General features: G+C 63.5%; 1 protein-coding gene across 2 annotated transcripts; it reads left to right on the top strand.

The window, feature by feature from the left end:
- The first annotated feature begins 90 nt into the window (after nt 1-90).
- Nucleotides 91-27,638, top strand: FLNC (filamin C). 2 transcript variants are annotated; one of them, XM_045855540.1, is made up of 48 exons: nt 91-804; nt 5,165-5,413; nt 6,915-7,012; nt 7,162-7,312; nt 7,421-7,539; nt 7,748-7,825; nt 8,031-8,193; nt 8,355-8,555; nt 9,790-9,927; nt 10,356-10,482; nt 10,627-10,763; nt 10,920-11,113; nt 11,213-11,326; nt 11,979-12,122; nt 12,339-12,462; nt 12,608-12,768; nt 12,981-13,071; nt 13,165-13,334; nt 13,552-13,669; nt 13,757-14,019; nt 14,400-14,997; nt 15,665-15,838; nt 15,946-16,108; nt 16,354-16,514; nt 17,232-17,399; nt 17,479-17,602; nt 18,082-18,238; nt 18,314-18,503; nt 18,681-18,704; nt 18,821-19,068; nt 19,523-19,603; nt 19,928-20,027; nt 20,341-20,481; nt 20,748-20,876; nt 20,973-21,146; nt 21,682-21,843; nt 21,955-22,158; nt 22,612-22,764; nt 22,857-22,979; nt 23,097-23,339; nt 23,489-23,758; nt 23,873-24,010; nt 24,290-24,405; nt 25,046-25,178; nt 25,278-25,454; nt 25,638-25,856; nt 26,408-26,617; nt 26,740-27,638. In XM_045855540.1, the coding sequence occupies exons 1-48, from the start codon at nt 450-452 to the stop codon at nt 26,925-26,927; spliced, it is 8,163 nt and encodes a 2,720-aa protein (XP_045711496.1). In that variant the 5' UTR covers nt 91-449; the 3' UTR covers nt 26,928-27,638. The 2 variants fall into 2 exon arrangements, with proteins under 2 accessions (XP_045711496.1, XP_045711497.1); XM_045855541.1 differs by lacking the exon at nt 19,523-19,603.
- The last annotated feature ends 311 nt before the right edge of the window (nt 27,639-27,949 follow it).

Here is a 27,949-nt window from a genome sequence, read left to right as displayed (position 1 = left end):
GGGAGCCCCCCCCCCACGCCAAGGCTGCTGGGGCCGCGTGGGGGAGGGGAGGAAGGAGGCGGGGCGGCCCGGCTCTGTGCGGCTCCCACCCGCGGGCCGGGCGGCATTCCTGGGAGGCCGGCGCTCTGACGTGGACTCGGGGGCCGCGAGCGCGGCGGGGGGAGCGCGACCCAGGGGCTTCTTAAACCCCCTGCCCAGGTCCGGCCGGCACTTCCCGAGCACTGCTCCGCCCCTGGAGGCAAAGGGAGAGAGAGAGCCCTAGCGAGAGAGCGCGCGGCCAAGGAGCCTAGAGTCCCGCCGAGTCCCGCCAGCCAACGGCGCGAGAGAAGTTGAGAGCCGCGCAGCGCCGCTCTGCGAATCCCGCCGCCGCCCCGACAGCGCCCCCAGCCCCGGCCCGGCCCGGCCCACGCCCAGCAGGCAGCGCATACCCCGGCCCAGCCCCCGCCAGCATGATGAACAACAGCGTCTACTCCGAGGCCCCCGGCCTCGGCCTGGGAGACGAGGCGGACGACATGCCGTCCACGGAGAAGGACCTGGCGGAGGACGCCCCGTGGAAGAAGATCCAGCAGAACACTTTTACCCGCTGGTGCAACGAACACCTCAAGTGCGTGGGCAAGCGCCTCAACGACCTGCAGCGCGACCTCAGCGACGGGCTGCGCCTCATCGCGCTGCTCGAAGTGCTCAGCCAGAAACGCATGTACCGCAAGTTCCACCCGCGCCCCAACTTCCGCCAGATGAAGCTGGAGAATGTGTCCGTGGCCCTTGAGTTCCTCGAGCGCGAGCACATCAAGCTCGTGTCCATCGGTCAGTGTGGGCGGGGAGTGCCCCGAGGACGGGCTAGCTGGTGGGGGCCGGGGGGCACAGGTGCCGGTGGGCACAGTGAGATGAGAGAGGGCGGAGGGCGGCTCTCTGGCACGAGGCGGGCCCCCGGCTCGCCTGCCACCGGTGCCCGACACTGCCTTCACGCCCCTCTCAGCACAGCGGCATGGGACGGGCGCGTGCTGGGGATGATGGGGTCCGGAGTATCACTATGCGTTCCCACTGATCCGCCTCTATTCATTGTAACCCTTCCTGCTATCGGGCAATCTCAGCCATGCTTAAGAGGACAAGACCAGTGCACGTTACTGATCACTGGGGGCGTCTCCCCCCAAACAAAGCAACGGCCTCCCAGCCTCCCAGCCGCTCCACTGGGAGGAGCGGGCTGAAGGCAGATCCCAACCACTGCGGACCCTGGGGCTCTGGCGCAGAGGGAGAGCCGGTGGCCCGCATGTGCTCAGCAATTGGGTTCATGCCCGGGGGCCGGAGCAGGCAGGGCCCAGCCTCAGAAACCTAAAAAGGCACTGAGCGAGCTCCGGAGCCTTAACCCCCGCCTGTCCTCCTTCGGCTCAGCCTGCCGGGGAGGGGGCTCCGCAGGTCCACGCCGGCTGGGCCCCAGCCCCGGCCCCTAAGCCGGGATTGGTTGTAGCTAACGGTCTGCGCCGGAGGGAAGGAGGGGAAGGTCTGTAGAAGGAAGTCATTGAGTGTAACCAGATTTGGAAGGTGTGTCTGTGCTGGGTGGGGGTGGGGAGACACTCTAGGCTTGGGAGCCCAGAGGCCAAGGTTGGATCCTGAGTGGCCAAAGATCGCCCCTCCCCTCACAGCCCGCGCTCTCCCCTGCTTGCCGGGGCCTGGGGAAGACCCCTACCCCTGTGGTGAGCTCTTAAGAGTCCTGCTGTGATTTACAGGAAAGTGCCCCTTGGGGCTTGTGCCCTGGGACCCCAGGGGAGGAGTTTCGTTTGGGGTCAGCTGCCTCCCTGGCCAGGCTGTCCCAGAAACTACTCCAGATAACGGATGTCTGTCTACCTCCACTCTCCCTCAGGGCATCTCCAGACCTCCTGAATTAGCAGCTGAGGTCAATCGGGGCCCTTTGCCCTGTCCAGTCCCCTCTCTAGGCCTTACTCCCTCCTGCCCCGACACTGCTCCCCCCACCCCACCCGCTGTGGCCTGGAAATAGCCCTGCCTTCGTGACACAGCAGATGTCTCTGAGCTTTCCAGAAGGACAAGCCTGAGGACAGGAGTGGGGGAGGGGCCCCGGTGTGTGTGTTGTGGGGCTGAGGGCTAAGTGAGAGTGTGTGTTGGGGGGGGAGTGTCACCCCCGCACGCTGGGATTTGACAGACAAACTGTTCCAGGTGGGGTCTCCAGAGAGCTTGGGGCCTCACCGCAACTTTATAGGAAACTGTGCAGCCCTCCCCTCCTCTCCACTCCCCGCCGCGGGGCAGTCAGCCCCACTCCAGGCCTCATCCTTCCTGAGCGCACCTCTCCCCTCCCCCATGGCGGTGCCTGGCTCCGGCCCCTTGGCTCCACCGTGGAGGGGCCAGCTCAGAGTAGAGGGGGAAGAAGCAAAAGCTGGTTTGGGGGCGGGCGGGAAGCGCCTCAGTTCTCGCTGAGAGGAAGGGAACCATTCCCGGTTTGGGCCAAGTGGCTCACTCGCTCTGATGAGATAAGCTGTCAGCAGTTCAGCTGCCGGCCCGAGGCTGAGGGTGGAGGGAGGGGGCACAGGCGGCAGCGGCTGCCCGAACCTGGGACGTGAAGGGGTTTCCCACCAGGGGCAGCATCCTGCTTCCTCTGGTTCCCTCCGTTTTCCTTAGAGGCGGGAAGGAGCGTCCTGGGGGCCTCCTTGGGGCATTGTCCCAAGGCTGAAATTGAGTGGCATCTGGGCACCCGGGAGGAGGGTCAAAAAGACTCCCCATTTTCCTTTCTAGCAGTGCGGTGGGTGCTGAGAAGTCCACCTCATGGGGGGTTTATTCAGCCTGGGTTGAAGGGGCTGTGTGCCCTTCTTACCCCACTCTCCCCTTCCCCCTCCCCTTATCCCAGCCCCCCTCACCCCCTCAGCCCCTCCGAACAAAGAGACCTATGAGGCAGCTCTGTCCCGCAGCTGTTCCCCAGTTGCTATTCCTTTTCCTTGAGCCAACAGCCAAGGGAGGGGCTGGAGGGGACAGCAGCTGTCCCGGCACCTCCCTCGCCCAGCCCTCTCTCCTCCCCCTCCATTTGGGGCCTGGGGCTGCTTCAGGGACTGGCTGTCAGGCTCCTCCCACCTCTTTGGGGCACCCCTAGGCAGGCGAAGATAGGGTGGCTCGGTGGGGCACAAGGGAGGAAGCCTGGCTTGAGCCGAGCTCCTCTCCTCGGCTTGGCCTCAGAAGAAGGGAGGGAGAGGAAGGTCACTGATCTCAGAGCAGGATTCTAGACCCACCCCTCTCCTGCCCCAAGGCACAGCGGACCACTTGCTGTCTGGCCCACAGCCAGTTACTGGGGAGAAACCTCTTCCTGCAGCAAATATGAATGACCTCCCCCCACCACCCCTCCCCCCACCTTCAGCCCTCCAACCCAGCAGCCTCCAGGCCTCCCTCCTCGAGATCGGGCTCCAGTTTGCCAGAAGCACTTCTGTAAGCACCCACTTTGGAGGCTGGCAGGCAGCGAGAGGCCGCGGGCACTGGGCGGCAGGACTGGGAGGTGCAGTGGGCCCTGTGTTTGAGAGGGAGTGCTCCGGAGCACCGGGAGGCCGGGAGTGAGTGTGTCATGGAATCTGAGAGCTGCCAAACCATTGTGCTGCAGTGGAGCCAGGGGACAGGGGGCGGGCTGGGGAGCTGCTGGGGAAGGAAGGATGAATCAGTGAAAGGGTGGGGGAGCCAAGGGGGCCAGAGCCCTCAGCCAGAAGGACAGAGAGGCCGAGAGTCCCCCACCAGGGGGCAGGTGGGGCTGGGGTGGGGATGCTGGGATTCCCCAGGCCCTTGGTCTCTGAAAGCTGTCCCCCAAGATCTAGAGAGGGACAGGAAAAGATGTATGAGGGGTGCCTCCAGCCCCACCCTTCCCCATCTGCCAGGCAACACCAGTAAACAAGGCCGAGTATCCCGCCCCCTCCCAACCTCCTAAAATCAGAGCTAGGGAAAGCCGATGGGTTTCAGGCCTGCATCATCTTTTACAAATGAGTTGGATTCCAAAGATCTGTACTCTGGGCCACCCCCTGCTCCTGGGTGTTTCTTTCCGGCTGTTAAAGGGAAACTAGGCTCTCCCCCAGATACTGGGGAAGCAGTTGTGGTGCATCTTTTTTCTCAAAGGAGGGGATGGGTGGGGAGTCTCATCTCCTGAGACTTGTGTCCCCACGAGTGACCTTTCCCGTGGCTCCCGTGAGACCTCACTGGCCCCCAGCGTTTGATAACAGGGTTTCAAGCCTGACCAGAGCATGCGCTCTACCCCTTCCCTCCTCCTAGAACTCTGTTCCTACAGCCTTTTACGGCCTTCAGAGAACAGTTTGGTTGGAGCCAGGTGGGTCCTGCTCTCCCGTGCCAGTTTGTAAAACACTCACTCATTCATCCAGCATTACTCGGACCCTACTAAGTTCTGGGCTCGGAGGTTGGAGAGACAAAACACACTGCCCAGAGTGAAAGCAGCCAGACAAAAAAGAGTGTAAAATTCTAGAAAACGCAAACTAATCTATAGGGATCAAGAGCAGTTCAGTTGCTGCCTGGGAAGGTCGGACAAGGAAGGGCAGGAGGAGGGAGGACACAGGGGTCTGTGCAAAGGGGTCACACAGGACACTCTGTGCGGAGGTGTGTTTAGTATCATGGCGATGGCTTTATGGGTGCGCATATTGTCAAGGCTTACCCACTTGTGCTCTGTAATATGTACAGCTTGTGGTATGTCAAGCAGACCTCTAAAAAACTTTAAAAAATGGCCCTGGCTGGTGTGGCTCAGTGGATTGAGTGCTGGCCTGTGGATCGACAGGTTGCAGGTTCGATTCCCAGTCAGGGCACATGCCTGGGTTGTGGGCCAGGTCTCCAGTTGGGGGCATGAGAGAGGTAACCGATTGCTTTCTCCCTCCTTTCCCCTCTCTCTAAAAGCAAATAAATAACATCTTTAAAAAAAATAAAATAAAATAAAAAACTTTAAAAAATGAAACAGAACAAAGCAGTGTGTGCCCCCAAAAGACACACCAGATAACTGCATGGATGTCTGCAGCCTGACAGGGGACCCGCTCGGGTGCTGGGGCAGAGGCACGGGTGCCTGCTGTGGGGACTCGCTGGAAGGCAGCCTCACTCCGGAGGGAGGTGGAAGGGACAGTGCAGGATAAATGGGCAGTGGAGGGTGGGGCCCTCCTGAGCTCAACTTGGCTTCCCCGCTCTGCAGACAGCAAGGCCATCGTGGATGGGAACCTGAAGCTGATCCTGGGCCTGATCTGGACCCTGATCCTGCACTACTCCATCTCCATGCCCATGTGGGAAGATGAGGATGATGAGGATGCCCGAAAGCAAACACCCAAACAGCGTCTGCTCGGCTGGATCCAGAACAAGGTGCCCCAGCTGCCCATCACCAACTTCAACCGCGACTGGCAGGACGGCAAAGCTCTGGGCGCCCTGGTGGACAACTGTGCTCCTGGTGAGTGGGCCAGCCAGCACGACGGATCCCTTAGCCTGGGAGGAGAGCTGGGGAGAGCTGGCGGTGCCGAGGCTTGTGGTGGTCAGAAAGTATATCTCTCTCGGGGCCGGGTGCTCAGGACCACCTGTGGGGCTTGCCCCCTTCTCCAGCCTGCTGGAGTCAGGTGCTTCCTGGTTGGGTGTGCCGGGTTCTGCAGTGGCAGGAAGAGGTTTAAACCCCTCATTCTACAGACAAGGACACTGAGGTCCGGCGAGGGCCAGTGACGTGTCCAGGATCACACAGCTTATCCGTGGCAGAACTGATCTAGACCCTGGAGCCTCGACTCCCCGCTCCATGAACCGCTTTGCCCCACGGCACTGCTCCTGCTGAGCTGAGAGAAAGGAAACGCGTTGGGACTTAGGAGTCCCAGGAGTTAGACCCAGAGAAGGCTCTTCTTTGTGAGACCCTGGGACAGCTTTGAGGAGGGGCTGAGGCTGGCATGGCACTGCCCAGTGGCAGGTGACCCAACCCCAGCCTGGCCAGGTGGGGGCAGCTCAGGGCCCACGAGAGGACTGAGGCTGCACTGCTGGAGCCCTGCCCCACGTGCGGCTCCCTTTCTGACCTTCATCTCCTGAGAAGATAGGTCTTCTTCCCCCCAGAGAAACCAGGGTCCCTTGGGAGAATCCTCTCCCTGCTTGGGGTCAGCTGGGGAGCAGGGGGTGGGGGCGGAGACACTAGCAGCCTGGGAGGCATTCCCAGCTGCTGAGCCATTGCCCGAAGTTGGTGTGGCTGCCAGCAGTGAGCTCAACTGTTCCGGCCAGTCATGGATTCCGGCCTTGGAGCCGGCCCCTCCCCACCAGTGCGCATCACCTCCCCTCCGCCGGGTCTAGCCTAGACCAAGCACCCCCTAACGCCTGCACCCCTTCTCAGGAGTAACCTGGGCTGCCTCAGCACTCCTTTTGTTAGAACAGCTGGGTTCTGGGTGACCTCAGAGAAATACTGATCCTTTCCCAACAGGCTTTTCAGTGCCTCAGTTTCCCCAAGTGGGCAGTTGGGAAGGAGAGGGTGTCTCATGCCCTAAGGCTGATATGGGAAGCGCTTGGAGACCTAGGGCTTCAGGGCAGCTGGAAGGGGACCTTGTAGGGGGTGGGTCAGAGGCACCTGTGGGACAGACTCTGAGGTCCTCTGTCCACCCCGAGGCAGAGCGCGGTGGAGGGCCCGGGAGCGGTGCCCTCACAGGGGTTTGGTGTTCGGGGTCCGCACTGGGGCCTGGGCAGGCAGGAGGCTGGCGGCAGGGCCGGTGCCAGGCTGCTGCGTCAGCCAGGACAGAAAGGCCTCATTGTTGGTGTCGGGCAGGACTGCCCGCCTCTGCACGGATGGGCATCCCAGCCGTAGGTCTAGGTCGGGGCCAGCAGGAACCCGGCTGGTGGGCGGAGGTGCGAAGGAAAACAGTGAGCACGTGCTGTGCCTCTGGCTGACTGCTCCCCCCCCCCCCTTGTGGTCTCCCTCCCCGTCTCTGCAGGCCTCTGTCCCGACTGGGCGGCCTGGGACCCCAACCAGCCTGTGCAGAACGCCCGGGAGGCCATGCAGCAGGCGGACGACTGGCTCGGGGTGCCCCAGGTACACTCGGGGTTTAGGCCGGGGAAGAGCACAGGACAGGAGGGCCATCAGTGGGGGTTGGGTGTGTAAGGACACGCGGTCAGGATGTGGGGGAGAACCAAGCTGCCAGGTAAGGAGAGCACCCTCTCATTCCATTCCTTCCGTGGCAGGTGATCGCCCCTGAGGAGATCGTGGACCCCAATGTGGATGAGCATTCTGTCATGACCTACCTGTCCCAGTTCCCCAAGGCCAAGCTCAAACCTGGTGCCCCTGTTCGCTCCAAGCAGCTGAACCCCAAGAAGGCCATCGCCTATGGGCCTGGTACGTGTGACATGCCCGCCAGCCCTCCCTGGCCTGCTGCCCCTGGTGGGCCGTGCGCCTGCTGGGAAGGCCCTCCCTGAGTCCCTCGCCTCTGCCGTCTGCCCCCAGGCATCGAGCCCCACGGCAACACGGTACTGCAGCCCGCCCACTTCACCGTGCAGACGGTGGACGCCGGCGTGGGCGAGGTGCTGGTCTACATTGAGGATCCCGAGGGCCACACCGAGGAGGTATGGCGAGGCCACTGCAGACAGGAGGGGTTAGTGTGACGCTGGAGCCAGAGGCCACAGGCCCACAGCAGGAAGGGCCTGGAGACAACTGCCAGAGCCAGCTGCCACGCGGAGGGTGGGGGCGGCTCCACCATGGGGGCCACCAGACACCGTGGGGTCGGGAGAAACGACAGCCACTGTGACTTCCAACCTGTTCCCTTCCCAATAGGCCAAGGTGGTTCCCAACAATGACAAGGACCGCACCTACGCCGTCTCCTACGTGCCCAAGGTCGCTGGGCTGCACAAGGTAAGCGCCCCACGGGCCCACCCCTGTGCCCCACTTTCCGTTCACATCCTGGTCTCCGGCAGAGTGGACCCCACTCTCAGCTCACAGCCCACCCCAGGGCACCAGCCACCCACCTCCCTCCCTCCTTGGCTCTGCTCTTCACCTTCACCACCCCCTCTCGGAACTGCTTTCCTCTAGAAGCTGACCTTTGACCCCTGACCCGTAGGTGACTGTGCTGTTTGCTGGCCAGAACATCGAACGAAGCCCCTTTGAGGTGAACGTGGGCATGGCCCTGGGGGATGCCAATAAGGTGTCAGCCCGCGGCCCTGGCCTGGAGCCTGTGGGCAACGTTGCCAACAAACCCACCTACTTTGACATCTACACTGCAGGTAAGGACGGGCCTGGGGGGTCAGGAGGGCAGCCCCTGACTGTGGGTGTGGAGGGGGGACAGGGGCAGGGTCCCAGCCAGGAGGTGCATGCTCTCAGGCTGAGGGATCCTCAAGCGGCTCTGCGTGCCCAGCGTGGGGCTGACGGCCTTTGTCCGCGGCAGGGGCTGGCACTGGCGATGTTGCTGTGGTGATCGTGGACCCGCAGGGCCGGCGAGACACAGTGGAGGTGGCCCTGGAGGACAAGGGCGACAGCACGTTCCGCTGCACCTACAGGCCCGTGATGGAGGGGCCGCACACGGTGCATGTGGCCTTCGCCGGTGCCCCCATCACCCGCAGCCCTTTCCCCGTGCACGTGGCAGAAGGTGAGCCCTCCCTCCTCCCCCACAGTCGCCCTCGCTGAGGCCGGGACGCAGACAGAACTGCCACTAAATCCCGGGTCTGAGGATTTATGGGCAGCGAGGCACTAAATCCGGGCCTGGGTGGGGAGCCAGCAGAAGGCTTCAAAAGGGCAGAAGGAACAGCCGGGGTGGGGCTCTGGAGAGGCCTCAGCCTCCTCATCTTTCCAGTCCCGTCCGCCCCAGAGGGGGGTCAGGAGACCACAGGGAAAGATACCGGACAGGGTCCCCCCCCCCGAAGACTGTGGTGGGGGCATATTGGCGAGCATTGCAGGCGAGACCTTCAGGTGGTTCTCTCACTGCCACTCAGGGACCTCGCCACCACTCACCCCTCTATGCCCATTGGCCACCGCCAGGCCGAGAGAGCGGCGCTGCGTCCGTGCTCTAGCAGAGGCGGGCCCCGCACGGCCATAGCTGACTGGCCTCACTCGCCTGTGCTATGTGGTGTGGCCCAGGCCATACGGAATGACCCACCTTCTGTGGCATTCTGTGACAGGCCCCGGTTCCGTGCCACTGCCTGCGTTCTGTGGCAGATCGGTGTCTTTGTCACTTGCCCGGTGCTTTCTGTGACAAGACCTATGTTATCACGGGCTCTGTGTCATTGCCTGTGTTGTGAGGAGGACCTGGGTCTCGTCACTGACCGTTTTGTGGCACTCTGTGGGTTCCACGCCATCTTGTGTGTTCCATGGCAGGCTGAGACGACAGCTCTTTAGCCACGGTGTTCGGTAGCATGGCCTGGGTCATGGCCGCTGGCAGTGTTCCCTGGCAGGCTGAGTGCCACGCGTGGCTGTGGCCTGGGGCAGGCGTCATGCTGTATGGGCCTCTCTTGTTCCACGGTGTCCCCGAGGGTTTGGTGGTGTGACTTAGTTTCTGAAGCTGCTCTGGTGGCTCGGAGGAGGCTGTGGGTTGATGGCCGTAGGGTGGGTGAAGGACCCTTCCCTGCCATGCCTTTGTCCCAAGCAGCATCAACTCTGAGCGCCCAGCAGGAAGGGTTTCTTAGAAGGGTCCTCACGGGGGCCTGTGGCCACTCCTCGCCCGGCACGGCCCCGGCAGCCCCAGTTGCGGTGGGGCCACCAGGGACTCGGGGAAGGCTTGCATGAGGCAGGGACTCGTGAGGGGGTCAGGAGGTCGGCGAGGTGGGGGATGAGTCTCCATGCAGGACCCCTCAGCACCCCAACCTCCTCTGTTCTCTGCTCCCCAGCCTGTAACCCCAATGCCTGCCGTGCCTCTGGCCGGGGTTTGCAGCCCAAGGGCGTGCGTGTGAAAGAGGTGGCCGACTTCAAGGTGTTCACCAAGGGCGCTGGCAGCGGAGAGCTCAAAGTCACAGTCAAGGGGCCAAGTAAGTGCCAGGGCCCAGGGCCGGAGAGGGGCTGGGACGACAGGGGTGGCGATGGGGGTGAGGCCGCAGGGAGGAAGGTGGTCAGTCAGTGGCTCTGTGTCCCTGAGAGCCTTGACCGTCAGCACCACATGACCCGGGAGAGGCTCCAGAGAGACCCTGAGCAGAGGCACTGTGAGACCTTAGGCACACGGGTGCTGCTCTGCCTCAGTTTCCCAGAGTGCCAGCTGGGAACGGTCCTCTCCGCTGTGGGTGCTCACAGGGCTATGATCTACGGGGCTGGCGTGGGGCCCTGCCCGACATGTTGTTCTGCCCATGGAGAGATGTCCCCCGACTGGTCCTGGGTCCCGAGGGCTCCTCGGGGGGTTGAAGAGCCGGGGCTCACACACCACTGACTCCTGCTCTCCCCGCCCCCCACCTCCCATCCTCAGAGGGCACGGAGGAGCCCGTGAAGGTGCGGGAGGCCGGCGACGGTGTGTTCGAGTGCGAATACTGCCCCGCGGTGCCCGGGAAGTACGTGGTGACCATCACCTGGGGCGGCTATGCCATCCCCCGCAGGTAGGCACCGTGGACCCCCGCCTTCCTGCCTGGGCCCTCACCGAGTGGAGAAGGGAGCTGGCTGCTGGAGGTCTGAGGGGACAAAGGGGGGGTAGCTCTGGCGGGGTGCTCCCCGGTGCTGACACCGGCTTCCTCTTCGCCCAGCCCCTTCGAGGTCCAGGTGAGCCCAGAAGCAGGAGCGCAGAAGGTGCGGGCCTGGGGTCCTGGTTTGGAAACTGGCCAGGTGGGCAAGTCAGCCGACTTTGTGGTGGAGGCCATTGGCACGGAGGTGGGGACGTTGGGTAAGTGACTGGGTGACCCCAGGTGGGAGTGCTGGGGGGTGTGGGGATGAGACGAGGAGATGCGGCATGGGGACCCCTGGGGAGGGGATGCTGGGGGCGTGACAGGGTGTCCAGGCTGCCTCTGCCGCCCTCTGACCCTCCCCACCTCACACCCAGGCTTCTCCATCGAGGGGCCCTCGCAGGCCAAGATTGAGTGTGATGACAAGGGGGACGGCTCCTGCGACGTGCGGTACTGGCCCACGGAGCCCGGGGAGTACGCCGTGCACGTCATCTGTGATGACGAGGACATCCGAGACTCGCCCTTCATCGCCCACATCCAGCCAGCCCCGCCCGACTGCTTCCCGGACAAGGTGCGGTCGCACCTCCCATGCGCCAGCGCCAGCCCGGGCGGGGGCGAGCGGGCCCTCTTCCCGTCCCCAACCCAACCTCCCTCTCTTGCCCCTGCTCAGGTGAAGGCCTTTGGACCCGGCCTAGAGCCCACCGGCTGCATCGTGGACAAGCCAGCGGAGTTCACCATTGATGCCCGCGCGGCTGGCAAGGGAGACCTGAAGCTCTACGCCCAGGTGGGACGTCGCCCAACCGCACGGCCCGACCTCACGGCCCAACCTCACGGCCCGTCGCCGCCGTTCTGGGCAGGGGCCCTGGGAGGGCGGAGGCGGGTGCATCACAAGACTGATTCTCGCTGGCCCGTAAAAACTACGAAAAAATTTAAATATTGTGTTTTCTTACTGATAATCTTAAAAGCGTACTTTATCAAAAACGTATTTCATACTAATAACTTAAAAGATGATTTGGTAGAGTAAGACATTAATTTCCCAAGTCAGTTTCTCATACTGGTGTGCATTGACCCCTGGAGGCTGAGAAACATATTCTTGGGTCCAGGAGGATGACTCTTCTTCCAAAAGTTCATTATTCAGTTTTAGGAACGTTGATGTAGCTCAGCCTCTCTCTCCTGCCAACACATTTCAGAGACTTAGGCTGGGAGGCCAGACCACAGAGATGGCCCAGAGCCTGGTCTCCTGCCTCCCAGGGTGCACTGTGGCCACCAGGGCAAGTGGTACTAGGCTCCTGTGGCCTGAGGACTCGGAGGGCGGGAGGGGGAGGAGGAGACTGAGTGTGTTAGTTGTGCCAGAGGACAGCCCAGAGCCAGCAGAGGGCGCCGGTGCTCTGAGGAGGCCTGAGCTCGCTAAGAACCTTGCTTGGTAATGCCCACAGGATGCCGACGGCTGCCCCATTGACATCAAGGTCATCCCCAATGGCGATGGCACCTTCCGCTGCTCCTATGTGCCCACCAAGCCCATCAAGCACACCATCATCATTTCCTGGGGAGGCGTCAACGTGCCCAAGAGCCCCTTCCGGGTATGTCCTCCTCGCCCTGCCCTGCCCGCCTCCAGGGGCCTCACAAGGAGGGTGGAGCCCCAGGATGTGGCCTGTCCCTGGACCCTTGTCACCACTCCCCACCTCAAGGTCCCCTCAGAGAAGCTAAGATGGCCCCGTTAAGGCTGGGCAGACTGCTGGGGAGGGGGATGGGCCTGGAGGAAGGGCATGGCTCTGAGCACTGATCCCTCCCCACAGGTAAACGTGGGAGAGGGCAGCCACCCCGAGCGGGTGAAGGTGTACGGCCCTGGCGTGGAGAAGACCGGTCTCAAGGCCAACGAGCCCACCTACTTCACCGTGGACTGCAGCGAGGCGGGGCAAGGTTCGCCCAGACTGGGCATAGGGGTGGGGCCTGGGCAGGGTGTCCACTCACAAGCCTAATAGTCTGGCCGGAACTCTGTGGGACCCGAGGGTGGGAAAGATCATTGAGCCACCCCGCTCATGGCTTTGTGCCCACCTTCCCCCAGGTGACGTGAGCATTGGCATCAAATGCGCCCCAGGCGTGGTGGGCCCTGCAGAGGCTGACATCGACTTTGACATCATCAAGAATGACAATGACACCTTCACGGTCAAGTACACGCCCCCAGGGGCTGGCCGCTACACCATCATGGTGCTGTTTGCCAACCAGGTATGCCACCCACAGTCTTTGGCCGTCATCAGTGCCCTGCCCCTGCCCCCTGCCCCCCAAGTCTAAGCTGGCAGCTTGACATGCTGTCGTCGGGTGTGGTGGGGGCATTTCTGCAGTCGCTGATCGAGCACGTCCTATGCCTCAGAGGAGACAAGGGGGACTCTTTCAGAGGCTGCTCTTGCCCACCCTGACCGAGCCTTTTCTTCACCCAGGAGATCCCTGCCAGCCCCTTCCACATCAAGGTGGATCCGTCCCATGATGCCAGCAAGGTCAAGGCTGAGGGCCCTGGGCTGAACCGCACAGGTGGGTGTCTGGGCAGAGACTGAGCCAGGCTGGCTGGGGTGGGGGTTGGGTGTCCTCCAGGCCCTCACCGTCATCTTGGGGTGGGTTCCCCAGGTGTGGAAGTTGGGAAGCCCACTCACTTCACGGTGCTGACCAAGGGAGCCGGTAAGGCCAAGCTGGACGTGCACTTCGCTGGGGCTGCCAAGGGCGAGGCTGTGCGGGACTTCGAGATCATTGACAACCACGACTACTCCTACACCGTCAAGTACACGGCCGTCCAGCAGGTGAACTGCGCCTTCTCCCGTGTCCCCGCCTCTCCTGGCTGACAGGTCCTGGGTTCCCTTCCTCCAATCTCACAGACCCAGCCCTGGGTCTTGGTCCCTTTCCTGCCTCCCGCCCTCTCTCACTACGGATCTCTGAGCCTCAGGTCCTCATCGGCCGAGGGCATGTTGTCAGGCTGTGTCTAAGCCACCAGTCTGACCCCCCTATTGTACCCAATAGGGCAACATGGCAGTGACAGTGACCTATGGCGGGGACCCTGTGCCCAAGAGCCCCTTTGTGGTGAATGTGGCACCCCCATTGGACCTCAGCAAAGTCAAAGTTCAAGGCCTCAACAGCAGTAAGTGGGGCAAGAGATGCCCAGGAGTGAGAGGTGTTGGGAGGTGGGTGGAGCCTGCGCTCACGGTGTCTCTTGCCCCCCGTGCAGAGGTGGCCGTTGGGCAAGAACAGGCGTTCTCTGTGAACACGCGGGGGGCTGGCGGTCAGGGCCAGCTGGATGTGCGGATGACCTCACCTTCTCGACGACCCATCCCCTGCAAGCTGGAGCCCGGGGGTGGAGCTGAAGCCCAGGCTGTGCGCTACATGCCCCCCGAGGAGGGGCCCTACAAGGTGGACATCACCTACGATGGTCACCCAGTGCCAGGCAGTCCCTTTGCGGTGGAGGGTGTCCTGCCCCCTGACCCCTCCAAGGTGAGGAGATAAAGGCTAATTGGAGCTGGGGGTTAGGTGCTTGCAGGGAAGGCAGATGAGCTGGAGGGCCAAGGCTGGGGGCCAGGTGTCCTGGAGTGGCACAGCCAAGGACCCAGGGCTGAGGCTACCCCCACCCAGGTCCTGCCTTTGAGGAAGCTCAGTTATTTGGTGCCTGGCCTTGCCTGGCCTTGGATTAGACCTGGGCTTGAGTCCTAGATCCACTCACTGGACAAATGGTTTCATCTCTCTGCCTCTGTTTCCTCACTGTTGCACGGACTCAATCTGCAGTAGCCGCCACAGCTGCAGGCGCTGGGCTGGGTGGGCAGCCCCGCAGGGGAGAGGCCGGGGGCCGGGAGCCCACGCACTTGCTTCTCTCCTAGGTTTGTGCTTACGGTCCTGGTCTCAAAGGTGGGCTGGTGGGCACCCCAGCACCCTTCTCCATCGACACCAAGGGGGCCGGCACAGGTGGCCTGGGGCTGACCGTGGAGGGCCCCTGCGAGGCCAAGATTGAGTGCCAGGACAACGGCGATGGCTCATGCGCTGTCAGCTACCTGCCCACAGAGCCGGGCGAGTACACCATCAACATCCTGTTTGCCGAAGCCCACATCCCCGGCTCGCCCTTCAAGGCCACCATCCAGCCCGTGTTCGACCCCAGCAAGGTGCGGGCCAGCGGGCCCGGCCTGGAGCGCGGCAAGGCTGGCGAGGCCGCCACCTTCACTGTGGACTGCTCGGAGGCGGGCGAGGCCGAGCTGACCATCGAGATCCTGTCGGACGCTGGCGTCAAGGCCGAGGTGCTGATCCACAACAACGCCGACGGCACCTACCACATCACCTACAGCCCCGCCTTCCCGGGCACCTACACCATCACCATCAAATACGGCGGGCACCCCGTCCCCAAATTCCCCACCCGCGTCCACGTGCAGCCTGCTGTGGACACCAGTGGCATCAAGGTCTCCGGCCCTGGGGTGGAGCCGCATGGTGAGTGGGACAGAGGGAGCCAGGAGCTGTGGAGCTGGGGAGTCAATGGGAGGGAGGGGAGCAGGGCTGGGGGCTTAAGGGGCCAGCGTGGGGTGAAGGGAGGGCTGTGGGTGGCCCTGGGGTCCTTAGGGCTCAGACGCCCTGGAGGAAGAGGCAAGGTCAAGGGCAGGGCATGGAGCTTTGTGTCTGCGCTTGTGACACAACTGCATCTGCCCACGGGCATTTTTCTGGGGCAGATCCTCAGTGTTCGTCAGCTTAAGGGGACCCTGGTCCAAAAACGCTAAGAACCCTGCCCCAGAGGGTGCAGAAGGACGCTTGGGGCAGAGATGGTGAGACTCAGGAGACAATTCAGCTCAGTTCCGCGACTGCAGCACCACCTCCGGGGCTGCGCCTCGGGCTGGTGTGCGGGTGGGAGCACAGAGGGCTTCGAGACTGCGGCCCGTTCCTGAGGTGCCCGCAGCCTGGGCTGGGGACGGATGTGAGCAGAGTGTCACTGTGATGAAAGCGGGGAAGGCAGAGGCCACGGGGGGCGGCCTGGAGCTGCAGGGGCAGGGGGCGGCTGAGCTCCTGCTGGGAAGAGGCAGCCTCGGAGTTGGGGAGGGGTGGGCGCTAGCTACTCTGAAGGCCACCCCCAACCCACACTGAGCTATTTTCTCTTGGGACCCAGGTGTCCTGCGTGAGGTGACCACTGAGTTCACCGTGGACGCAAGATCCCTAACAGCCACGGGTGGGAACCACGTGACAGCTCGAGTGCTCAACCCCTCGGGTGCCAAGACGGACACCTACGTGACAGACAATGGGGACGGCACCTACCGAGTGCAGTACACGGCCTATGAAGAGGGTGAGGGGCCCGGCTGGGTGCGGGTGGCAGGGGCCCGACCCCAGTGTTCCCTGGAGGTGGTGGGGTGGGCCTGCATGCCCTGACCCGGTCCGTGTGGCTGCCCTCAGGTGTGCACTTGGTGGAGGTGCTGTACGACGACGTGGCTGTGCCCAAGAGCCCTTTCCGCGTGGGTGTGACCGAGGGCTGCGACCCAACCCGGGTCCGGGCCTTCGGACCAGGCTTGGAGGGTGGCTTGGTCAACAAAGCCAACCGTTTCACTGTGGAAACCAGGTACCCTCCCATTTCCTAACTTTGACCCTGATGCTGTGGCCACCCCGATCTCAGCCACCTGGGTACCCCTTCTGTCCTCTGCGGGTGCCCAGCATCCCCGCCCTCCCTCAAGGGTGACCGGGGAACAAACCTCCCCCAAGTGTCCAGATCAGCTGGCCTTCAGCGGCCTTCTTTGCCCCACCTACCCTGTGCCCCCATCCCCACTCACTGGCCCTGGTAGAGCTGATGGAAGTGTCGTCTTGCAGGGGAGCCGGCACCGGGGGCCTTGGCCTAGCCATCGAGGGCCCCTCAGAAGCCAAAATGTCCTGCAAGGACAACAAGGACGGCAGCTGCACAGTGGAGTACATCCCCTTCACTGCTGGGGACTACGACGTCAACATCACCTTCGGGGGAAGGCCCATCCCAGGTGTGCAGAGTGGGCGGTGGCCCCCCCGAGGGCAGAGGGATGCCTGCTCATGGACAGGAACCGGCGGGGAGGTCCCATGTGCAGATTTGTCCGCAGAACAGGGTGGCCGTGAGCCCAGCACTCGAGGAGGGGGCTGGCGTGGGTGCTGAGGCCACTGCCGACAGGCAGGGCGGTGGGTGCCGCTGGTGGAACCCCCTCCAGCTCATTCCCAGAGGCCCAACCCTGGCATCCTGGCCCTTTGCCCGGGGCACCAGACCTCATGGGTTCTGTCCCTCAGACACAGTGAGGGCCACCCTCGCTGGCTCGGCAAGGACAGCCTGCACCCTCTCGCTCTGTCTGCACAGCCGAGAGCCCCCGCCCTCCTGGGGGCTGAGCCGCTCCAGCGGGTCAGGTCTGCCATCACTGCGGACCTTGGGCCTGCTGACACTGGGCGTGTTTCCCCCATGTCTGGCCTCACACCACCAAAAATGCACTATCTTTTTAATATATTCTGCTTTTAACGCTTTATGATTTTAGGAAGGCTTCTTTCAGGCCTATGGCCCAGGTGAGTGAGGTTTGCCCCGCCTCAGTCTGCAGCCCGGTTTATTCGTCCTTGTGTCCATCTCCTTAGCAAGTTCCAAAGAAGCACCGCACCTGTCGCTCTGGCCTCCTCCCCGCTCCTCCGTGTGAGAAACCCTCCAGGCAGGTGGGCGGGGGCTGACAGCCTTCTCCTTGCAGGGAGCCCGTTCCGGGTGCCGGTGAAGGACGTGGTGGACCCCGGGAAGGTGAAGTGCTCGGGACCAGGGCTGGGGGCTGGCGTCAGGGCCCGGGTGCCCCAGACCTTCACCGTGGATTGCAGCCAAGCTGGTCGAGCGCCCCTGCAGGTGGCCGTGCTGGGCCCCACAGGTATGGGGTGTCGGGGGCAGGATGGAGGGAGGTGGGACAGGGCGTCAGAGGCTCTGCTGACACTGCTTCCCCTGCCCAGGTGTGGCTGAGCCTGTGGAGGTGCGTGACAATGGAGACGGCACCCACACCGTCCACTACACCCCGGCCACCGATGGGCCGTACACGGTGGCTGTCAAGTACGCCGACCAGGAGGTGCCGCGCAGGTGAGGACCAGCTGTGGGCTCCCACGTGGTGCCTGGTGCCGAGCTCTGGGAGCCCCGCCAGGGCCACACCTGCAGGCCACCGCTGGGCCCTGGGAGTGCCCCACCCACTCGTCTCAGCCCCGTCCTGCTCCTCCTCAGGGGCCCCTCCCCATCTTCTCCGCCAGGGGAGCCATCATAGCCCCCAGCACCTCTCCTCAGGCTCAGCTTTCCCAGCGTGCAGCCACAAAATCAGTGCCTGGGCAAAGGCCGGAGGCAGGAGAGGGCCGCCTCCGCACCCTCCTCTCTCCTGGAGGGAGAAGGGCTCGGGCTCTGTCAACGGCGCCCTGAGTGACCCTCCCACAAGGCGCAGGATAAGATCAGACTCCTGGGAGGGAACTGGTCTCTCCCCCCTACCCCAAGAAGTCATCCCTCCTGCTCATGTCTGTAGGGAGGTGCCCTCCCAACCCCCAGCCAACCATCCATCTCTTTTGCCCCTCAAGCCCCTTCAAGATCAAGGTGCTTCCAGCCCATGATGCCAGCAAGGTGCGGGCCAGCGGCCCCGGCCTCAACGCCTCCGGCATCCCTGCCAGCCTGCCTGTGGAGTTCACCATCGATGCCAGGGATGCTGGGGAGGGCTTGCTCACCGTCCAGATTCTGGTAAGTCCACGCCTAGCCCACCTCCCAGGTCAGGCTCTGGACACAGGCGGGCCCTGACCTCTGCTTCTCCCCCAGGACCCCGAGGGTAAGCCCAAGAAGGCCAACATCCGAGACAACGGGGATGGCACCTACACCGTGTCCTACCTGCCAGACATGAGTGGCCGCTACACCATCACCATCAAGTACGGCGGCGACGAGATCCCCTACTCGCCCTTCCGCATCCACGCCCTTCCCACTGGGGACGCCAGCAAGTGCCTCGTCACAGGTGGGCACGCGCCTGCCTCCTTGGCCCCTGCCCACTGTCCAGCACCCCCACAGCACTCCCGAGTCCCTGGCCCCGTCCACCGAGGACCGTTGGTCCCAGAGCCCAGCCCTCCTACAGCCCTGCCCCCACCCACCCGTCCTGGGTGCTTCACAGCCTCACACTCTTCTCTCTTTCCAGTGTCCATTGGAGGCCATGGCCTGGGTGAGTGCCCTGTCTCTCCTCCTCCTGCTGTGGGCTGAGGCGCTGGGGCAGCTGGGGCCGGAGTGGGGCTGGGCACGTTCCCCGCAGACCCCTGACCGGACTCTCCTGTGCGGCAGGTGCCTGCCTGGGCCCCCGCATTCAGATCGGGGAGGAGACGGTGATCACGGTGGACGCTAAGGCAGCGGGCAAGGGGAAGGTGACGTGCACGGTGTCCACGCCGGACGGGGCCGAGCTGGACGTGGACGTGGTTGAGAACCACGATGGTACCTTCGACATCTACTACACGGCGCCCGAGCCGGGCAAGTACATCATCACCATCCGCTTTGGAGGCGAGCACATCCCCAACAGCCCCTTCCACGTGCTGGTGAGTGCCGTGGCCGCAGCGTGGCCGGGCGGTGGCTGGGGAGGCGGGCTGGGCCCTCCTAGCCACAGCAAAGAATGCCAGAACCTGTCCCCGAGTCTGAAGGAGTCTGGGCCCAGAGTGCCCCAGAGTCTGGCCTTTGGTTTCCCTGTAGCCTCCCAGCCTCAGCAGCGAGCAGAGGCCTGCCTCGGGCCCCCTGGCATCAGTCAGCTCTCTCAGAGGAACTCCCCATGCTCCTCCCTGACCCTTGGGCCCACTGTCCCCATCCATCTCCCCGAGGGGGCCCTGTAAGATGATAAAGCCCTCCAGGGGTTAGAGCGCCCTAGGCACACACCCATCCTGACCCACGGCCGGCCCAGGGTGTCAGGTCCCAGGATCCTTCTCGGAGAGGGCGCCTGGTCACTCGAGCTGGTGGGCCGGCCTCCACAGCCTGAGCTCTCTGTGCCTTGCCTCCCAGGCGTGTGACCCCATGCCCCACGTGGAGGAGCCCTCCGATGTGCCGCCGCTGCACCGGCCTAGCGCCTACCCCACACGCTGGGTACTGCTGCCCCCCACTGGGCAAGCCCTCACCCTCCGCCTCCACCTCCTCCTCCACCCCCTTCACTTCTTTCTTCTGTTCCTCAGCAGCCGGGGCTGGGCATGGTTTGGGGACGTTCTGAGGAGCAGGTGGGGGTCAGGCTGGGCAGAGGGCTCCCCGAGTTGGGCACGGCACCTCTTCTCTTGCAGCTGACGCACCTCTCCTGCCTCTGGTTTCACCCTTCACCACCTTGTTCTTGCCTCGCTTCCTCTGACTGCAGTCACGGCCCAGGCCAGGCTCCCCAGGCCTTCGCAGCCGGTGACGGTTCCCTCTCACCTGCCACAGGCCACAGAGGAGCCAGTGGTGCCCGTGGAGCCCATGGAGTCCATGCTGAGGCCCTTCAACCTGGTCATCCCCTTCACCGTGCAGAAAGGGGAGCTCACAGGTACTGCCCTGGGGCGCCGAGGCACGAGGGCTCAGGGGGCAGACACCTTCGTCCCTTGTCTCCGAGATGAAAACTGGGGCCCAGGGAGTGGAAGTGAGCTCCTCAAGGTCATATAGCGAGGTGGGGAGAGCTGGAACTCAGACTGAAGCCCACTGTCTCCCAGTTCAGGTTCATCCCACCGCTCTAGGCTGGTGCTGACCTCTGGGTGGAAGCGGAATCGCACGGGAGCCACAGGAGCCGCGGGTGGGGGGTGCAGCGTGGGGGTGTGGTAAGAGGAAGCGAGGCCCCCTACGTAACTGGGTCTGCTTGGCAGGGGAGGTGCGGATGCCCTCTGGGAAGACCGCGCGGCCCAACATCACCGACAACAAGGACGGCACCATCACGGTGAGGTACGCGCCCACGGAGAAAGGCCTGCACCAGATGGGGATCAAGTACGACGGCAATCACATCCCCGGTGAGTTGGGGGCCGGGCCGAGAGTGACCCACAGCAACCTCGCTCTTGCTTGCCTTCTTTCAACAAACACTAATTGAGCGCCTGCTGTGTGCAGATACCCTAGGAGGCCCTGGGGAGGCTGACAGCCTGGTGGGAGGCAGTCAGGCCCCTCTGGGCAGAGATACGGGGCCCAGCAGGGAGGCTGCTGGTTGGTCCTGGAGGCTGAGGTGGTCTCAAGCAGCCCCTGTCCTCACTGCTAACACAGCCCCCTTCTCCGTCCACCGCAGGGAGCCCCCTGCAGTTCTATGTGGATGCCATCAACAGCCGCCACGTCAGTGCCTATGGGCCGGGCCTGAGCCATGGCATGGTCAACAAGCCGGCCACCTTCACCATCGTCACCAAGGATGCTGGGGAAGGTGAGGGAAGCTGCAGGCAGGGGGCTGGGGTGGGGGGCCAGCCGGGTGCGGGGGTGAGGGCAGGACCTCTGACCTCAGCCCCACCTCCTCTTACAGGGGGTCTGTCCCTGGCCGTGGAGGGCCCATCCAAGGCAGAGATCACCTGCAAGGACAACAAGGACGGCACCTGCACCGTGTCCTACCTGCCCACGGCGCCGGGCGACTACAGCATCATCGTGCGCTTCGATGACAAGCACATCCCTGGCAGCCCCTTCACAGCCAAGATCACAGGTGGGGGCGCGTGCGTGGGCACACGCAGCTACACTACACACCTGGCACACGCCAGACATGTGCTGCGCAAATTCAGGTCGCTGGGGCCTTAGCGTAGGGCCCTTTGAGGTGGAAAAGTTCATTTCTGGACAAATGTAAAGAACTCCGTTCTCTGCAGGAGGTGAGAAATGGCCAACCTCCCCGACGCTTTGAAACACATCATCTCTTTTAGTCTTTGAAGTAATTCTCATAAGGTTAGGGTGTTGATAGTCCCTTCTGATGGATGAGGAAACCCAGTAGGGCCAGGGAGGCTGAGCAACTCTGTGTTGTCTGGTCCGGTGTCGTGTTTGGTTCCCTCGAAACCACGTGACTCAGGATAAAAATGCACAAACTAGGGATTTAACCCGTCCAGGACTGAGGCCTCTCCAGGGCTGCCGGGGTGTGGGCCCCATCCGTAGGCTTTGGCAGCCTGTGTGTGAACGGAGACCGAGCCCCCCACCCTGGGGGCAGGGCGGCCTGGAGTCTCAGCTGCCTGACAGCCCTGCTCTGCCACCAGGTGATGATTCTATGAGGACGTCACAGCTGAACGTGGGCACCTCCACGGACGTGTCGCTGAAGATCACGGAGAGTGACCTGAGCCAGCTGACTGCCAGCATCCGCGCCCCCTCGGGCAACGAGGAGCCCTGCCTGCTGAAGCGCCTGCCCAACCGGCACATTGGTGAGTGGGCGGCTGCGGGAAGGGCCTCGGGAGGAGGAAGGCCCGAGAGGGGCCGGGAAGGGTCGCTCCTTCCAGCCAAGGGCTCCATGCCTGACCCCCGCCTCTCCACAGGCATCTCCTTCACCCCCAAGGAGGTGGGGGAGCACGTGGTGAGCGTGCGCAAGAGTGGCAAGCACGTCACCAACAGCCCCTTCAAGATCCTGGTGGGGCCCTCCGAGATCGGGGACGCCAGCAAGGTGCGGGTCTGGGGCAAGGGCCTCTCCGAGGGAGAGACCTTCCAGGTGGCAGAATTCATCGTGGACACTCGCAATGCAGGTGCGTCTTGCCCCCAGAGGCCCCTTGTATCAGCTGGCACCTCCGCTGAGGGCTTGTCCTTCTCTCCTGCCCGGGGGGGCCCCCGTGGCCACCCGCTCCTCCCTGAACTTCCTGGCAAGCGTCTGCTGGGATTCCTGGGACCCTCGTGGGGGAAAATGAACATCCTCATGCCGGCTCTGCCACATTTAAGAGAAAGCTCAGCTGTCACGAGTCTGTCTCCTCCTGGCTCACTGGGGCCCAGGCAGCCTTACCGTAGGGAATTTCCCAGACTGCCTGTCCCTGGCCCTCTGGGTCAGTGCCTGGCCCGTGCCTCCTCCCAATGAGCCATCGTTCCTTAGTGGTTACTACACACCTTGGGCGCCCACTCCAGACGGAGCCTGCAGCGTGGCGGGGGGAGAGCAGAGTGGCAGGGAGTGGTGGGGCCTGAGGGACACACGTCTCGTTCCCCCCCAGGTTATGGGGGCTTGGGGCTGAGTATTGAAGGCCCTAGCAAGGTGGACATCAACTGTGAAGACATGGAGGATGGCACGTGCAAAGTCACCTACTGCCCCACCGAACCCGGCACCTACATCATCAACATCAAGTTTGCAGACAAGCACGTGCCCGGTGAGGCTCTGGGCTGCAGCCGGGCGGCGGGAGGCCAGGAGGCTGCGGGCAGGTGGTCTGATGTGCCTGCCCTGCCCGCTCTGCCCCCACAGGAAGCCCCTTCACAGTGAAGGTCACGGGCGAGGGCCGCATGAAGGAAAGCATCACCCGGCGCAGGCAGGCGCCTTCCATTGCCACCATCGGCAGCACCTGTGACCTCAACCTCAAGATCCCAGGTGAGGCTCCAGGCAGGGAGAGCATGGGCGGGACAGGGCAGGGCAGGGTGGCGGGGAGGGCGCTCTGTCCTGCTCGCTCATTGCTCACTGCCCCCCCACCACGTGCCTGCCCTACAGGGAACTGGTTCCAGATGGTGTCTGCCCAGGAGCGCCTGACACGCACCTTCACGCGCAGCAGCCACACGTACACCCGCACGGAGCGCACGGAGATCAGCAAGACGCGGGGCGGGGAGACGAAGCGCGAGGTGCGGGTGGAGGAGTCCACCCAGGTCGGCGGAGACCCCTTCCCTGCCGTCTTCGGGGACTTCCTGGGCCGCGAGCGCCTGGGCTCTTTCGGCAGCATCACCAGGCAGCAGGAGGGTGAGCCGGCCTGTCCCTTGGGACACGAGGACGGGCTGTGGCTGGCCGGCCAGGGCTGGCCTCAGTGGAGGAGGGGGTTTCACGGAGGAGGGAGGGTGGGCAGGGCCGGAGCAGCCTCAGTGTCGCCCTGACGATCCCCACCCCTGCAGGTGAGGCCAGCTCTCAGGACATGGCCGCACAGGTGACCAGCCCTTCTGGGAAGACGGAAGCTGCAGAGATTGTCGAGGGGGAGGACAGCGCATACAGCGTGCGCTTTGTGCCCCAGGAGATGGGGCCCCATACGGTCACGGTCAAGTACCGAGGCCAGCACGTGCCCGGCAGCCCCTTCCAGTTCACCGTGGGGCCCCTGGGTGAAGGCGGAGCCCACAAGGTGCGAGCTGGAGGCACTGGGCTGGAGCGGGGTGTGGCCGGCGTGCCAGGTGAGCAGCAGGTGGCCAGGGTGGGGGGGAGGGGGCGGGGCATGGGGGCAGGGCAGCCGGCAGGCCGGGCAATGGTGCTAAAGAGCCACCCGTGCCCTGCCTCCCCGTCTCCAGCCGAGTTCAGCATCTGGACCCGAGAAGCAGGCGCCGGGGGCCTGTCTATTGCTGTGGAAGGTCCCAGCAAGGCAGAGATTGCATTTGAGGACCGGAAAGATGGCTCCTGCGGGGTCTCCTATGTTGTCCAGGAACCAGGTGGGTGTCCACAATGGGGGTGGGGCTAGGCCTGCCTGACCTCTCGGATGGGTTCCTGCTCACTGATGAGGCAGAAGACCGTCGGGGCCCAGAACTGACTCTCCCCTGCGCCCTGCTCTGCGCTGCATCTCCCTCCACCTGGCCCCCCGGGAATGCGTGTCTGTCTCCAGAGCCAGACCCCTGACCCAAAGAGCCTGTCCTGGGATGAGACTGGGGTGGAGGTGGCTCCTCTCCTGCTGCCGGTTCTGGGGCCCGTGCTGATTGGCCTCCTTTCCACAGGTGACTATGAGGTCTCCATCAAGTTCAATGATGAGCACATCCCAGACAGCCCCTTCGTGGTGCCCGTGGCTTCCCTGTCGGATGACGCTCGGCGCCTTACCGTCACCAGCCTTCAGGTGTGTGTCTGGGGGCGGGGCCCCTCTGCCACGCTGAGAGAAGGCAGGGCTCAGCGATGGGCCAGATATTCTGTCCCCCCCAGGGTCTGTACAGTAAGGAGGCTCTGCGCCCCCTTCCACTGCCCCCAAGGGTGGTCTTAGCAGCCTCAGGAGCCCTGGTGCCTCTCCTCATCGCCCCTCCAGAACTGGACCCCGTGCCCTACCTACCCCCAGGCTCCTCTCACTTCCCCACCTCCTCCAGGACGGCCACCAGGCCAGGCCAGGCCACGCTCTGGCTCCTCATCAGGGCCACCTGTTGTTCGCAGCCCACACAGCCCTGGCTCCCCTGCTGTCAGGCCCACTGCACAGTGTCTGGGTGTCACCCCCGCAGCCAGGACAGGAGACGCCCTCTCGCATCCCTCACTGTGCCCCACAGTGGCCCCAGGTGCTGGCAGGCAGATGCTGAGACCACAGACCCAACCCCCACCTCGCATCTCAGCCAGCCTTGTCGAGAGACTCCCTGAGCTGGGCCAGTGGCAGGGGCCCAGCCTGGACGGGGGTGGGAGCCCCCAGGCTGGGGCACAGCGAGGCAGTGCCGGGCTGCAGAGAGGAGCACTCCAGACCCTCCCAGGAGTCTGAGTGTCCTCTGTGTCATCCGCAGGAGACGGGGCTCAAGGTGAACCAGCCAGCGTCCTTTGCGGTGCAGCTGAATGGCGCTCGGGGCGTGATCGACGCCAGGGTGCACACGCCCTCAGGGGCGGTGGAGGAGTGCTACGTCTCTGAGCTGGACAGTGGTGAGCCGGCACCGCCCTTGCCCCGCCCCCGCCAGGCTGGGGCCTTCTGGGAAGGAGTCGGGAAGGGCAAAGGCTCAGCCACAACCCTCTGCCCCACAGACAAGCACACCATCCGCTTCATCCCCCATGAGAATGGCGTGCACTCCATCGACGTCAAGTTCAACGGCGCACACATCCCTGGCAGTCCCTTCAAGATCCGTGTCGGGGAGCAGAGCCAGGCAGGGGACCCAGGCCTGGTGTCAGCCTATGGTCCCGGGCTCGAGGGAGGCACGACAGGTGAGTGCCTGGGGCTGGGAAGGACCAGTGGATATAGGGGTGCCCAGGCTGTAGCCCCATACTGTCTGCCCCAGAGGCAGGGGCGGTGCTGAGGAGCTGAGTCCTGGCGCAGGCCTGCTCTGGGGGTCTGGGGGAGAGCCCCTCCCAGCTCGCAGCTACAGCCTTGCTGTCTCTGGCCCCCAGGTGTCTCATCAGAGTTCATTGTCAACACCCTGAATGCGGGCTCGGGGGCTCTGTCTGTCACCATTGATGGCCCCTCCAAGGTGCAGCTGGACTGTCGGGAGTGTCCTGAGGGCCACGTGGTCACTTACACTCCCATGGCCCCTGGCAACTACCTCATTGCCATCAAGTATGGTGGTCCCCAGCACATCGTGGGCAGCCCCTTCAAGGCCAAAGTCACAGGTGAGTGCCCTGGGTAGGGGAAGGTCCCTTTAGCTCAACCTGGATGTCTCCGGTGGCCATTCACATGAGGGTCACAGTCCGCCCCCAATGTCCCAGTCAAGTCACCAGGGATAAGCTGGGCCTGGCTACCCAGCACGCCATTCTCCATGCCCCGCCTTCAGATCCTGCAGAATCATTTTAAGTCACATCCGCCCTCATCATGGTTGTCCATCACTTGTTTAACCTTCTCTCCGGCGCGGCCCCCACACTCTAGCCTCACTTTCTGTCCTTTAAAGAGAATAGAACTCAGTAAATATTTAGCAAGCGTTCCTTTTGGAAGCTATGTGTTCCTTTTTACTCTGTGACTTGAGTTTCTAGTCAAAGCCCAGAAGGGCGAGGCACTGAGCCACTAGAGGCCCAGGCCTCGGGGACACGCGCCACAGTGACTACAAGCCAGGCTCACTGGCAGTGGGCTGGTGCCGCTAGGGTGCTACCGCCGAGGGGGCGATGTGGCCCCATCCCTGAGTCCCACAGACTGCGACCCGCTCACGGCTGCCCCACTCTGCCCCCAGGGCCCCGGCTGTCCGGAGGCCACAGCCTTCACGAAACCTCCACGGTGCTGGTGGAGACGGTGACCAAGTCGTCCTCCAGCCGGGGCTCCAGCTACAGCTCCATCCCCAAGTTCTCCTCCGACGCCAGCAAGGTGGTGACGCGGGGCCCCGGGCTGTCCCAGGCCTTTGTGGGCCAGAAGAACTCCTTCACCGTGGACTGCAGCAAAGCAGGCATGCTGGGGGGCAGACGGGCCATCTCCCGGGGTGGGCCAGGGCGCGGGAGTGGGGGGCACGGGGGCTGCTGTGGGCGAGGGCCCCTGATGTGAGCCCACCCTCCCTGCCTCCCTCTCCAGGCACCAACATGATGATGGTGGGCGTGCACGGGCCCAAGACCCCCTGTGAGGAGGTGTACGTGAAGCACATGGGCAACCGGGTGTACAACGTCACCTACACCGTCAAGGAGAAAGGGGACTACATTCTCATCGTCAAGTGGGGCGACGAGAGTGTCCCCGGAAGCCCCTTCAAAGTCAACGTGCCTTGAGTCCCAGAAGTGCCTCCCCCAGCCTCAGCCCCCACCTTTGGCCAAACACACACTCACGTAAACACACACCAGTGGGTCACACCCAGAAGCACACATGCACAATCAGACACCGCAAACACCTCCCTGGAGGTGAGGAAGCAACGACACTGCCTCTTCAGCCCACCGAGCCCCCAGGGGTTGGAGGCCTTGTCTGTATCAGGGCAGCGTCCCTCCCTCTGAATGTGATATAAGGGCGGCCTGGGGGCTCCGGGGGGGGTGGGTCGGGGAAGCCCTGAGGTTTTCAGGGGGCTGAGGCTAGTGGGGGAGCACACACTGGGGGTGTCTGCGTGTGTCAGAGAGGACACCCTCACGCCTCACTGCTGGCCGGGCCCCCTTGCACTGAGGACTGCACCTGGCCCCTCTGGCGGCTGTGACCCCGGAGTGTTAAGGACTTGGAAAAGCAGCACAGTCGTCAGAGGAAAAGGACCCAGAACCAGCAGCAGCGTTGGCACGTGGCCTGGCTCCGGGTGGTTTCTCTCCCAGCCAGGCTTCCTGGGGGACAGATTTCTCTCTCTCTCTTTTTTTATGGTTGCACAGCTCTGCCCCATGGGGGGCCTTTTTTACACACTGCGAGGCCCAGCTTTCTGGGGGAACTTTTGCACATGTCATGTGGCTCAGCTGGGAGCCACTTCGGTGGAAAACTCCAAATAAAGTGCGGCCTGTCGCAGAGGCTTGACTGTTCTTTGTGTGCGTGCTCTCCACACCGCTGGCCACCTCCTGGCTCGTTGACGCTAAGGCAGGCCTGGGGGGGGGTTGTGGCGGAGACTGGCTGGCTGTGCCCTGGGGTCCTGACCCGGCCTAAGGGAGAGGGCCGGGGCAAGGGACCTTGCTTCTGGGCCATCTGGTGAAGTCTGGGATGCTGGCAGAGTGTTAGCGGAAAAACTCAGGGATTGGGGGGCAGGGACCAGTTAGGGGTGTGGGACTGGTCCTCAGATTCCTGGAGAGCTGGTGGTTGGAATAGGGAGGTGGACACTATGTTCTAG

This window comes from Phyllostomus hastatus, unplaced genomic scaffold (genome assembly GCF_019186645.2).
Source record: "Phyllostomus hastatus isolate PE091 unplaced genomic scaffold, TTU_PhHast_1.1 phas_scaffold_114, whole genome shotgun sequence".
Taxonomy (NCBI): Eukaryota; Metazoa; Chordata; class Mammalia; order Chiroptera; family Phyllostomidae; genus Phyllostomus; species Phyllostomus hastatus.
The sequence above is the reverse complement of the archived record's forward strand: the minus strand, read 5'-3'. Positions and strand labels throughout refer to the sequence as shown.